At 33.6% G+C, this 13,123-nt stretch overlaps 1 protein-coding gene across 1 annotated transcript in view; it reads right to left on the minus strand.

The window, feature by feature from the left end:
* The window catches only part of LOC107648765, a 17,418-nt gene extending 4,782 nt beyond the window's left edge, over window positions 1–12,636 (minus strand). Inside the window, exon 1 of the mRNA XM_016352586.2 lies at window positions 12,396–12,636. Within this exon, the coding sequence (XP_016208072.1) occupies window positions 12,396–12,576 (181 nt within the window). The 5' untranslated portion in view covers window positions 12,577–12,636. The remainder of the gene's footprint in view (window positions 1–12,395) is intronic.

Below are 13,123 nucleotides of genomic sequence, written 5' to 3' on the forward strand. Positions count from 1 at the left end.
GATGAAGGATAAAAAAATAAATACAAAAGAAAAAGGATGTAAAAGGACATATCATAAAAGATTAATGATAAAAATGTACAAATTTGGAAGTAAGGATATAAAAGTAATTAAAAGAGTAAAGTATCATTTTTGTCCTCAACGTTTGGGGTAAGTCTCAAAGTTGTCCCTAACGTTTGAATCGTCCTATTTAAGTCTCTAACACTTCAAAATTGACTCAATGTTGTCCTACCGTTAGAAATCTGTTAACGGAATTGACAGCGGGACAAAATTGAGACGATTTTGAAACGTTAGGGACTTAAATAAGATGAAAACGTTGGGGACAAAAACGATACATAGAAATAAATTTTAATTTTATCCTTCACTAATATCAATCTTTTACGGTACATAGTTATTCAATTATTTTTTAATCACATTTAAGTAAATTACACTTAATCACATTACTTTGATTCTAAATAAATTTATTTTTTTATAATTTTACTCTTAAAGATTTTTACTCATCATGAAATGCTTATAAAATGACTAGAATCACATTACTTTATTGTATATGTATCATTTTTTCCCCACAAGTTTATGTACTAGTCATTCTACAAACATTTTATGATGAGTAAAAATTTTTAAGAGTAAAATTATAAAAAAATAAATTTATTTAGAATAAAAAATTAATGTGATTAAGTGTAATTTACTTAGATGTGATTAAAAACTAATTGAATAACTATGTACCGTAAAAAATTAATATTATTGAAGAATAAAAGTAAAATTTATTTCTATATATCGTTTTTGTCCTAACGTGTTCGTCCTATTTAAGTCCCTAACGTTTCAAAATCGTCTCAATTTTGTCCCGCCGTCAATTCTGTTAACAAATTCCTAACGGCAGGACAATATTGAATCAATTTTGAAACGTTAGGGACTTAAATAGGACGATTCAAATATTAGGAACAACTTTGAGATTTACCCCAAACGTTGGGGACAAAAACGATGTAGGGACGCCCATCTTATGATATGTGTTCAAGAGGACATTTTTGGCATTTTAAAACTGAGGGCAGAATGGTAATATTGTCTTGTTAAAGGATCTGAATATTAAAAGAATTATACTATGCTGGTCTTAGACAACAAAGAGACCAAGAGTTCGTCTCAAAATAGTGGTGTTGAAATTATGTAGTGATGTTTGAATATCAAAGAGACCAAGAAAGCTCTTCAAGTTCATTCGGGGTCACAAATTTAGCATTAATTTTTGAAGTTATGTAGTCCATGTTTTAGTTTGATTTGTTGTTAAGATTTGTCAAAAGACTTTATTTGGTCTAGTAGGAAAATCCTTATCCGTTTTCTGTGTTTTTGCAATGTGTCTTCTTTTTAATTCCTTTTAATTTCGTCGACATTTTCTTAACATTTGATATCAGTTATATGTTGTAGGTAAATTCTGATTTATCTAGACATGCTAGTGTTCTTGTTTAGTCTCTTTGTTTTATCTTCTATTTTTGCAAATTTACTTTAGAGTCACATTACAATAAACTAAAAAATTCAAAAAAGAAAAAACGAACAAAAAAAGAAAAGAAAAAAAAAACGATAGTGTTCTTGAAGTGTAGACAAAAAAGAATTAAAAAAAAAGCGAAAGAGGTGGTGTTCTTGAAGTGCAAGAAAAAAAAGATGAGGAGAATGTCATACAATATAATTAACAAGGTTGTTGATTTAAATTTTTAAGTATTCAAAATTTTAGATTTGTTTTAAATTACTCTGGGATATCAATTGGGATCGAAAATTATTCTAGTGTCTCTAAAACTCTAAAAAGTGTCCATCCTTGTTTTGTGTCCTTTGTCCTATAATATGATTTTTTTTCAAATTGAAAGTTTCTATGATTAAGTTTATCTTAGTTTGGCCTCTTTGTTTCTTAATTTATGAAATGCAACTTATTAAAACAATCTAAGAGTGGAAAAATTCAAGAATAGTGAGCACAAAAGAGGAAAAAAGTCATAATTGAGTGTAAACACGGGCATCCTAATCCGAGTGATACGTATGAGGAGAGTATTTGATGTTTGGACATCTTTAATAATTTTTACATCTCTTTTTAATAATTTTCTTATGTTTAAATTAAAGTTTTATGTTTTAATTAAAGTTTTCATAGCTAATCTATATATTTGGAGTTGTTTTAGAATTATTGTATATTTAGGAGTATTCTTTAAAGAAATTCGGTGAAGAGAAGCAAACAGAAAAGGCTTTGAGGAGGAAACAGGTGTAGGAGTTCAAAGTCCACAATATCGCGCCCTACTTCAAGACCTGGCGCCCAACTTCAATAATTTTGCAAAATAATGGGCACCCAGTGCCCAAGCCTTAGAGCCTGGTGGGTTAAGAAGTCAAGCGCCAAACCTTGGCGCTCAATGCGTTCGAAGAAAGATAAGAGTAGCTCCCGACATCCAGGCCCGAAATACATTGGGGCCCAACGCCAGAGGATGGCACTAGATGCCCAAAAGAGCCAAAGGAGTGGGAGCCCAGCGCCAACTGTCCAAGCCCGGCGCTAGAACTCCAAGTCCAGTGCCCAGTCTCCAAGTTTAGCGCCAGTGCCCAGAAATCTCTTCTAGGATACTTTGATTCGGCCCAGACTCTCTAAAGATTTAAGATTTGAATGATTAGTTATTGTTATCTTCTTCTAGAAAGATAAGAGTTGGTTTTAATTTAAATTTGAATTATTGTTTTATTTATTTTATTCTTTAAAAGATAAGATTAGATTTAGTTTGAATTTGAATTTTAGGTTAGGATTTAGAATATAAATAAGCGAGCAATGGTTCATTGAGGATCATCTGGAATCCAGCATCTCATATTCATTAGTTTTAGTTTATTTTTCTATTTATCATGAGTCACTAATTCTCTTTTGTTATAGTTAGGAGCTCTGCTTGATTTTTATGGAATTATAAATTGATTGTTTCTTTTATTTTGATTAATGCATTGATACTTTTTTAAAATTGAGTTTCGTTCTTCATCTCAATGATTAGAAATATTGGAAAATATTCTAACTCTATCTTGGATTCCTTTATTATCTTGGGAATTTTAATATCGGGATTAGCTTGAAACTCTTTTTCATAATTTTTCAAATTGACTAGGAATAGCTTTTGAATGGTTGTGTGACTTTAAATCGGAATTGTGCTTAACCTCTTTTTGTTAATTAATTGACCAAGAAATTGGCAATTAAATAAGATAAAGAAAAATTGAATTGCTAAGGAATTTGAGTTTAATTTTATATGATTTGTTGTGAAAGTATCTTACATGAGTTAAAATGAAAAAACATGAACGTTTCCTATTCAAAAAATTAAACATCTTCAAAATCTTAACATCTCCATTCATTATTTATTTCTCTAATCTTTCATAAGCATTCATTCACATACTTTACTATTATTATTTCAAGATCTCATCCTTCCTTCACAAAGGTTCGTTGATCTAATTAAAGATTCAATTAGAAGTTCTTTGCTCAATCCTTTAATCCACGTAGGAACGATATCCACTCACCGTGGTATTACTTAAAGTGACTTGGTAAACTTACCAATATTAGTCCATCATGTTTTGGCATATCAAGTTTTTGGCACCATTGTCATGGATTAACTGAGATTGACCACATACATTTGGTTGAATCACAAAATTAGATGTTTGTTTTTTAATTTCTTATTATTCTTTTTTTCTTCCTTTTTATTCAACACGGTACATTTTATTTCTATTTTGTTTGTGTATGCAAGGGAGAGAAGATTGCACACTTTTTGATCCTGAATTACAAAGAATGCTTGCACAACTAAGGAAGAAATCAAAATCTAAGAAAGAAGCGGAAGAGAGAATGGCATAGGAGAACAACAATGTTAGCAGGACCCTCGATGACTATACCACACTATACCACACCTTCCAAGAATCAAACATCTCCATGGCCTTCAACATCCTCATCCATTGATTTTCTTCCAACTTCATAAAGCGTTCTCTCGTTCTTTTCTTCACTGTTCTTTCTTTTCTTCAAGATCCACAACTTAAAATCTAAGGTTTGATTGATCTAATTAGAGATTCAATTAGACCTTGCTTGCCTCAATCCATTAATCCTCACGGGAATAATATCCACTCACCGTGGTATTACTTGAATGATATGGTGCACTTGCCAGTATTCGAACACATCAGTTTTTCACTCATCACATATACTAACAAAGACTAGAGTATAGTTAATGAGAGTCTGACTATAAAAACTAAGTGCAAAACAACCATTGAACCTATGGTTAACATGGTAAAACTTACGACGATCTTTTACACTATACTTTGTGCCCTAGGAACCATATACAATTCATCCCCTTCGTTAGATTAGTACCTTGCTGGGAAACGTAGGTTTTCACCCCTTTTCCTTCCTTTTTTCCACAGATGGATCCTACGGTGATGATCGCTAGCACAAGAGTTATGTTCATTGAGATGCCGACTGTATTTCCTTATGGGGACCTTATGCTAGAGAGCGCCATCAGTTGGGGAGAGTCACGTACTTGGATGTATACATTCCGTGATCGTCCTTCTGCTTTTTCACTGTATCGTTTGGAATTCAACCTATACCAGCCCTACGAATTTTCACTTTTTGCCTTACATTTAGGAGGTACTCATCATGCCTTCCCTCCACACTACTATCAAGAAGAGTTCCATCCTGATGGACTTCATGTTGATCCACAGCTCGACACACCATCAAAGCCTCCGTTGGATCCCTTTCCTGTTGATCAGTTGGTTGCACAGTTAGATCCCCTAAGAGAGGCACTCACTCCAGTTAGGGGTGACAGACCTGTGATCTAATCATCTAAGGAGGAGGATCCTAAGGAGGATCTAGTAGAGGAGGCTTCTGATCCCTCCTCGGGTGGTGGAGCTATAAGAGATAGGTCGGAGGCTGCATGCGATGATTCTAAGATGACGATAGTAGAGTGGGTTTCCGATTTTGAAGACAGTTGTAGCCTTATAGGATAGGTCATCTTCAGTACTAGATTTTGTCCCCCTTTCATTTGCAGTATTTTCTGAGGGGTAAGATTTTACTGTCTTTTATGTTAGCTTGGGTACCAAACTAGGGGCTCATGTGTAGGCTAGGTTATGGAATGTCATATGTATTGTATGTATATATCTGTATTTGGAAAAATAACCATTTTTACCCATAAATGTTCAAAGCACTGATAAAATTATACATAAAATAATAAAATTAATGTTGTACCGATCAAAGATGCATTATATTTGCAAAAAATATTCAAACATTAAATTTTTATTTACTTTATTAAAATTTTTCACAAAATTCCCAAATTATCCTTATTTTTCTATCATCTTCAACATCTGAACCATCACCAATTTTTTTTTAAATCCTAAAACTCCATAACCTCCACCTTAACAATATTTATTCATAACAACAACTACACTAGCACTAGCAACACCACCACCACCAACACTACCTCTTCCTCTTAACACCCTCTCTTTCTCTTTCTATTCCAGCGTCTTCATAAGCTTGTCAAGCCACTCTTCATGCTCCTTCAAAAACTTCCTCATTTGCAAGTTAATAAAGTCTTTTATCTTCACCACTTCCAACTTTTGTTTCATCCTCTCTTTCTCCTCATCTTCATGGACTCACCGTTGTGCGGTTCTTCCCACTTCTTGAAGGTTTTGAGGGCTTCTATTTCCAATTCGAACATTGCCACAATGGTATTCCCCTTGGCAACAAGTTCATCAGGGAATGCTGCATCCTAGTGGCAATCTCATCTGTGACATCGGCAAAGTTGACGTGGCGGGCTTTGTTAGCTACTAGGTTTAGTTTTGCAAAGGAAAACCTAACAAGATCTTCAATTTTTTGTATCAATTTATAGGGATTGGGTATAAGTATGAACCACTACAAATTTTGGATGGTGAAATTTCTGGTTACCCTATGTTAGATCCACAGGATTTTAATCCCAAGCATTCGTTCGTCTAGTATCATCCAGATTAATTATCCTCTCAATTGTTGATAATCATGTTGGTAATGTTGGTAGTGGTGTTAGTGTGGTTGTTATGAGTTAAAGGTGATTAAAGTGGAGGTTATGGAGGTTTTTAGGGTTTGAAAAAATAAAAGTAGTGATTGTTCAGATGTTGAAAATGATAAAGATAAGGATAATTTGAGAATTTTGTTTAAATTTTTAACAGAGTTAATAAAATTTTAATGTTTGGGTATTTTTGTCAAGCATAATGCATTTTTGGTGGGTGCAACATTAGTTTTGTTCTTTATAGATAGTTTTATCATTGTTTTAAATATTTGTGGATAAAAATGGTTATTTTTTCTATGTATTTATAAGTTTACTATGTACTAACTTCTGAATTATAAGTATTATTGGTTGGGTATCTGTGACGACTTTCTATGTTAATTGGAAGATCTATGAACAGAACCTTGAGGCATTATATGATAACTGCTTTATTTTTTATTTCGTTATGTGATTGTATTATTTCACTTAGATTTGTCTTTAATTCAAGCGCAAATTCATAAAACTTGGCTAAGTTATGCGAATTCGATAGCGTAACAAACTCATATCTATATACGTAATACAAAGTTTAGGGTCCCATAGGTCAACTAAGTGGTAACCTTTGACGATTGGCAATTGTTCGAATGTGTCGAAAGTTAGATCGTTACAAATATTCTGGGCATGTAGTCTTTCAATGATTTCTGTGGTGTGCATTGAAATTTCTGGGCCGTGCGTATTTTGTTAGTTAGATGTCAATATTTTAGACATGTGGTCCTTCAAAAATATATGCATTGTGCACCAAAAATTTTGTGATGTGTATCAAAATTTTTGTACTATGCACCAAAATTCCTATGTTGTGCATATTTTGTTGGGTGTCAATGTTTTAGGCATGTGATCCTTCAAATTTTTTATGCTATGTACTAAAATTTCTATATTGTGTATCAAAATTTCTGTACTAAATAATTTTATAGAACATGTATAAGAAGAATAAAAAAAGAAGAAGATAATAAAAAATGCTTATTGGAACTGCACTACAAGAAAAAAGGCCTATGGCCACGCTTTTTTTTCACGCTTTAAAAGCGTGGCCAAAAGCAGTCAATGGCCATGCTTTTATGAGGGTGGCGATTGATTAGAGATTTGGCCACATTTTTTCTTGCTACACTTAAAAAGCGTGGTGAAAGGGTCTATGGCCACACTTTTATAAGGGTGGCAATTGATTCGAGATTGTTTTTAAAGCGTGGCGACAGGATTTTGTTATAGTGACGTTTTAAAACTGTGGCCGTTTCTTACAACTCTTTTGGCACACTTCAAAAGCGTGGCCAAAAGGTTGAAAAAAAAAAAGCGTTTTGAAAAGGATATAATTAGTTAATTAAATTGCACACCCTCTTCGAAACTCTATCTTTCTCCTTCGAACCCTAAACTCTTCGAACCCTTTGTATTTACCCTAAAAGAAAGGCGCTTCGAAAGAACCCAAAACTCTTCGAAAGAACTGCAGCACTCCACGACCCAGCAATCTGAAGAACATCGCTGGCGCTCGCAATGCCTACGTCGGTGCTCCCTGTTCCGACACTCCCACCATCGCTGCTCGCACCCTAAACCCTAACCCTCCTTCGGTGGTGACTCTCTCTGGTGGTGACTCCCTCAGCGCTCACTGTCCAAAATAAACCCTCTGTTGATGCTCCCTCCACCACCACTCTCTTCCGTCGCTGAAAACCCCTAACCCCCACTCCTTTCCATAGGAGCATTGGAGAAGGTTTGTTGCTCAAGGCCACTCCCTTCCATCATCAAGCTCGAGGGGGTTGATGTCACAACCGACAAAGAGGATGAAGATGCCATCCTTGATCTGTAATCTTTAACTCATGTTTTTTCAATAAATCTTCAATCACCATTTAAAAATTTATTTTGAATATTACAATAAATCTGTGCCTTTAATTGTTAGTGCTCTTTTCCTATTGATTTTTGGAAATTGAAGTTTTACTGATTCGACAAGGAAGGGAACCGGTGGAAGGAGAGAACCGCAGGTACCGTCAAGTTCCCAAAGAACAAGGTTACTAGCAAGGGTTGACTTCTCATTTGAACAAAATTCATTTGTACTTCTTTATTTATACTGTTTATTCACTGATTCATTTGTGCTTTTCTAGTTCTCTGATTCTTTAGTTTGTAAGTAGTTAGAGAAATTTAAATGATAATTGTTTGAGCCTCATAAAATAATGTCGAACGTGGTTCTTTTGCTGTCATTATAGTAGTTAAATCTAAGAAGGTTAATTGGTTCATTTGTGAAACTATGTTTTGTTCTTTTTTATGTGTTTATGCATAACAAAATCATTGCTAAGTGTAGCTCTTTAGCTGTAAGCACTCCGAATCATTGAAAAAGGTAATTCATGGATTCCATATTTTTTTCATTTGAAAATCATACTAGATTAATATAATCTAATATAAGAAGCTATTAATGCTCTAGCTTGCTTTATATTTATAAGAAATTATGAACTGATTGGTTGAATAGCTTATCCTGGGATCCCAAACACTTTTGTCTCCAATGTTTCAAAGTGACCATATATAAATATTGACGAGCTCAACATATTACTATTCGCTGCCGCTGCTACCTCTTAATCTACTTCTACTTTGCTGCTGCTACGTAACTCTATGTTCCAATCTCAATCTCAGGTCTCTTCTTCCTGTATTTGCAGAACTTCTCTCAAGAGCTTCAACAGCTTGAGGAGTATTGCATGAACCAGAAATCCATTGATTTAATGGTACATATATATATATATATATATATATATATATATATATATATATATATATATATATATATATATATAACTCTCTTATTAATGCTTTTACTTTGTTTAATTTTCTTCAGCACCGCTTGGCTCATTTGCATTTGACCTAATGATCTCTTTTACTTGTATGAACTAATTGAAATCTCAAAATTGAGTTGCTTGATTCATAGTACTAAGTTTGATTAGAAGAAAATTGAGCTCTTATATGTTTATTGAAAAGAAAAAGGTTTTATTTTGCTAGTTCTAATGGGATAATAATAAGTAGATTGTGATTTAAGAATAAAATTTGACACTGAATCTAGATGTTATTCATTTCTCTGATGCATTATCTTGTTATCTCCTCCTTTCATAAACTCAGTATAATAGTTTCTAATTATAGAAGGGTTATGAATGTATATGCTACGAATATGCTTTTTTGTGCTTATTTTTCCGAAGTCTACTAATAATGCGTAGCAACTAGCATATTTGAGTAAGGATTCACAATTGAACTTGAAAAAATTGTGTAATAGTTGTCAAATTTGGTAAGTTAATTGAAGTATTAGATAGCATTGTGTTTTGGAAATGCAATATTTGTAGAGTTGTTTCACTGTTTTTGAAGTACAACACATTTTTTTCTGGGATAGGAGAGTTACATTTAAAAATTAATGAGGAATATATGCATGATTTCTTTAGTGATTTATTTATGAGTTGTTCCTTTGTAGTTCAATATTTCTCAACTTTTTTTCGTGATTGCAATTGTGATATTTCTGAATTATTTGCTTTTCTTTTGCTGCAGCTATTGCCACAATGGTAACCATTGTTGAAATATTGAAAAATAATGGGCTTGCTATTGAAAGGAGTAAGGCATTTTATGCTTGCTTGTCTTAATCCATATGATTTTCTGTATTGATTTCTGACTGCTACATGTGATATATGGTGTTTTAGATTGAATTATTACTTGGGAGTTAGAAAGACAGCCAACTTTGAGGAGCTGATGGCTGCTGCGGCTACCGAAGGTGGCGAAAATGGAGACGACGAAGAAAACAATGCATGAGGGTGATAAACCATTATTTTATGGTTTATCTTATGCTAATTTGAGTGGTTTTTATCAACTCTTTACTCACTTATTCATATAAAATTGCATGGTTTTACAATTTCCTTCTTAATCTTGTGCTATGATTGAAAACATGTTTCCTGGGCCTTTAAATTACCAAATATTAATTCTCCCTTTATACCATTCGATGCCTTGATATGTGTGTTAAGTGTTTTAAGAGATTATAGGGCAGGAATGGCTTAGAGAACAAAAAGGAAACACGCAAAAATGGAAGGAACGCACAAAATGGAGTTTTTGGAGAAAATGGCAGTGACACGCACACATGGTAGACGCGGACGCGTGCCTAGCGCAAAGCACGAGCGACGCGTACACGTGACAAGGAAAATCTCCAAATGACGCGCACGCGTGACCCACGTGCACGCATGACGGACGCCACGTGCAGAAAATTACAGAAAACGCCCTCAGTGATTTCTGGACCCTTTTTTGGCCCAAATCCAAGCCCAGAAACACAGAATAGAAGCCAGAGAATGGGGGATTTAAGGGAGACAATTGAAAACAAGATTCATAATTCACAATTTTTTTAGGTTTTAGATGTAGTTTGAGAGAGAGAGAGGTTCTCTCCTCTCTCTTAGGTTTTAGAATTAGGATTTCTCTTAGAGTATGGTTATTTCTCCAATTCCAGGTTCAGTGTTCCTTTAATTTTTGTTTCTCTTCTACTTTTATTTACTCTAATGCTTTTACTTGTTAATTACTTATGTTGCGAAATTGGCTTATGAACATTTCCATGTTAGATTTGAATTTATATTTAAATGCAATTTGAGGTATATCAGATTTATGATTGTTTTCTTCTATTTATGATATAAATAATTTGGATTTTTCCCTTTTGGCTTTGGTGAAGTAATTGGTGACACTTGAGTTGTCAAACTCAGCAGTTGATTGAAAATTAGAATTTGCTGATTAATTTGGATCCCTCTAAAGCTAGTCTTTCCATAGGAGTTGACTAGGACTTGAGGAATCAAGTTGATTAGTCCACTTGACTTTCCTTTGTTTAGTTAGGGTTAACTAATTGGGAGCAATATCAATTCTCATCACACCTGATAAGGATAACTAGGATGGGATTTCCAGTTCTCATACCTTGCCAAGAGTTTTTCTAATTATTAATTTATTTTTCTTGCCATTTAAATTACTTGTTCCTTATTTTAAAAACCCAAAAATATACAATTCCATAACCAATAATAAATCATACTTCCCTGCAATTCCTTGAGAGACGACCCGAGGTTTAAATACTTCGGTTATAAATTTTATTGGGTTTTGTTACTTGTGACAACCAAATTTTTGTACGAAAGGATTCTCTATTGGTTTAGAAACTATACTTACAACGTGATTATTCTTATAAAATTCTTTACGAGCAAGAGAATTCGTTCGTTAGAGGGTTATGGAAATTACTCGTGAATTGGGTGACAACATTTTGTACTATTTAAAGAATTTCATTTTTTTTGTTAGTTGGTAGAGGACAAACATAGAATTCATTATATATAATGTGACTTGAAATTTTAAACTCTTAAATTCCTTCCGTTCTTTTATCCATATAAAAAGAGTTCCCTAGTGTTTTCTTTCTCGGTGGGACTAATATATGGAGATGATGCATTGGCCATTTGATTATTTCTATGCTTTTATGCTCAGGTTGAGAAGCTTGTTGAGAAATAAGAGTTTTGAACTCGAGATTTATTATGTATTTGAGTACTAATGTATAAAACAATTATAACAAAATTTATATATGTCACTAATTACTATTTGATTTGTCTTGTAATAAAAATTGCATACTATCTTTATATGTTTGGTAATAAAAAAGGACTAAAAATTTATATTGTGCAGTGATGAAAGATAAAGTCAGAAAAATGATTTTTTTTTAAATTTGATAAGGCTATCGCCACGCTTTAAAAACATGGCCGTATCTCTTGCTATTGCCACGCTTTAAAAGCGTGGCCGTATCTCTTGCTATCGCCACGCTTTTAAAAGCGTGGCAGTATCTCTCGCTATTGCCATGCTTTAAAAGTGTGGTCGTATCTCTCGCTATTGCCACGCTTTAAAAGCGTGGCTATATCTGCTTTAAAAGCGTGGCTATATCTCTCACATACGGCCACACTTACTGCAAAAGCGTGGCAAAAAATAAAGCATGGCGATAGGTCCCAAAAGCATGGCGATAGAACAATTGCTACGTTAGCATATGTGACCCTTTCAAAAGCGCGGCAATAACTCAAAAAGCGTGGCGAAAAGCTATCGCCACACTTTTTTCAGCTTTTTATGTTTTCTTGTAGTGTTGGTTCAAAAAAGATTTAGCTGTCTAACTTTATATTCCGTTCAAGTCTGACTGAATTTCTAAATCTTTAAATTTCTCTAATTCTCTGAACCGTCCGATTTTTAATAATCTTGACCGTATAAGTCTACTCTTCTTGTAACAAGTGAATAAATAAAATTCATCGCAGCTATGTTTGTGTTTATATATTGTTTCGAAAGCAAAACACGTAGATAAGATACAGAAACACGTATAATTGCGAACAGAAAGCAATTTTTGTGTCCATGAGACAGAAACTTCACATAGGAATAACATTATACCTTTGATCGGGTTGCCACCACTAATCCATTCGTTCCAACCCTGGGTACAATCCTGGCACAGCACTTTTCCAGCCACGTGAATGATGTGGGGTTCATCCCAAGCCAACACTGCCATGTTATTGGTGCAACCCGCTATCACCGAGGCTGCAATGATCATCACCACCACTACTGCGAATCCCATATTTCACCTTTAACCGGTTCTTCCTCTCCGAATACGCAGAGAAAGATGGATATGGCTCTACTGCCTTGAAATTAAAGGAACTAACAATTATGTTACGTATATATATACACACAATAATAGGCGTCCTTTTGTGTTATGTGTATATGAATTCGGAACAATCATCGTGGCACACCACTACTATATATCAAGTTTATGACGTGCAGTCCATTATTATTCAATTCTCTATATACTTTAACTAATAAATAGATAATATTAGCCATTGATTAGCTTAATATATAGGAAGAATCTCCAATTACCTTGCTGATGATCATCACGTTAAAAATTCGTTGATATTTTGACTTAAAAATTTGCAAACATAAAAAACATTATAGAACTCATGCATCTTATATATATGCCGGAAAAAATATAAAAATACGATGGTAACTCCAACCAATAAGTACATATTGAGTATCTAACGAATATCTAATATGTAAGATTTGGACTTTTTGAAAATTAAATAATAGATTATTTATAATTTATTATATTTGTTTTAAATTTTATATTTGAA

This window comes from Arachis ipaensis, chromosome B06 (assembly GCF_000816755.2).
Source record: "Arachis ipaensis cultivar K30076 chromosome B06, Araip1.1, whole genome shotgun sequence".
Classification (NCBI taxonomy): Eukaryota; Viridiplantae; Streptophyta; class Magnoliopsida; order Fabales; family Fabaceae; genus Arachis; species Arachis ipaensis.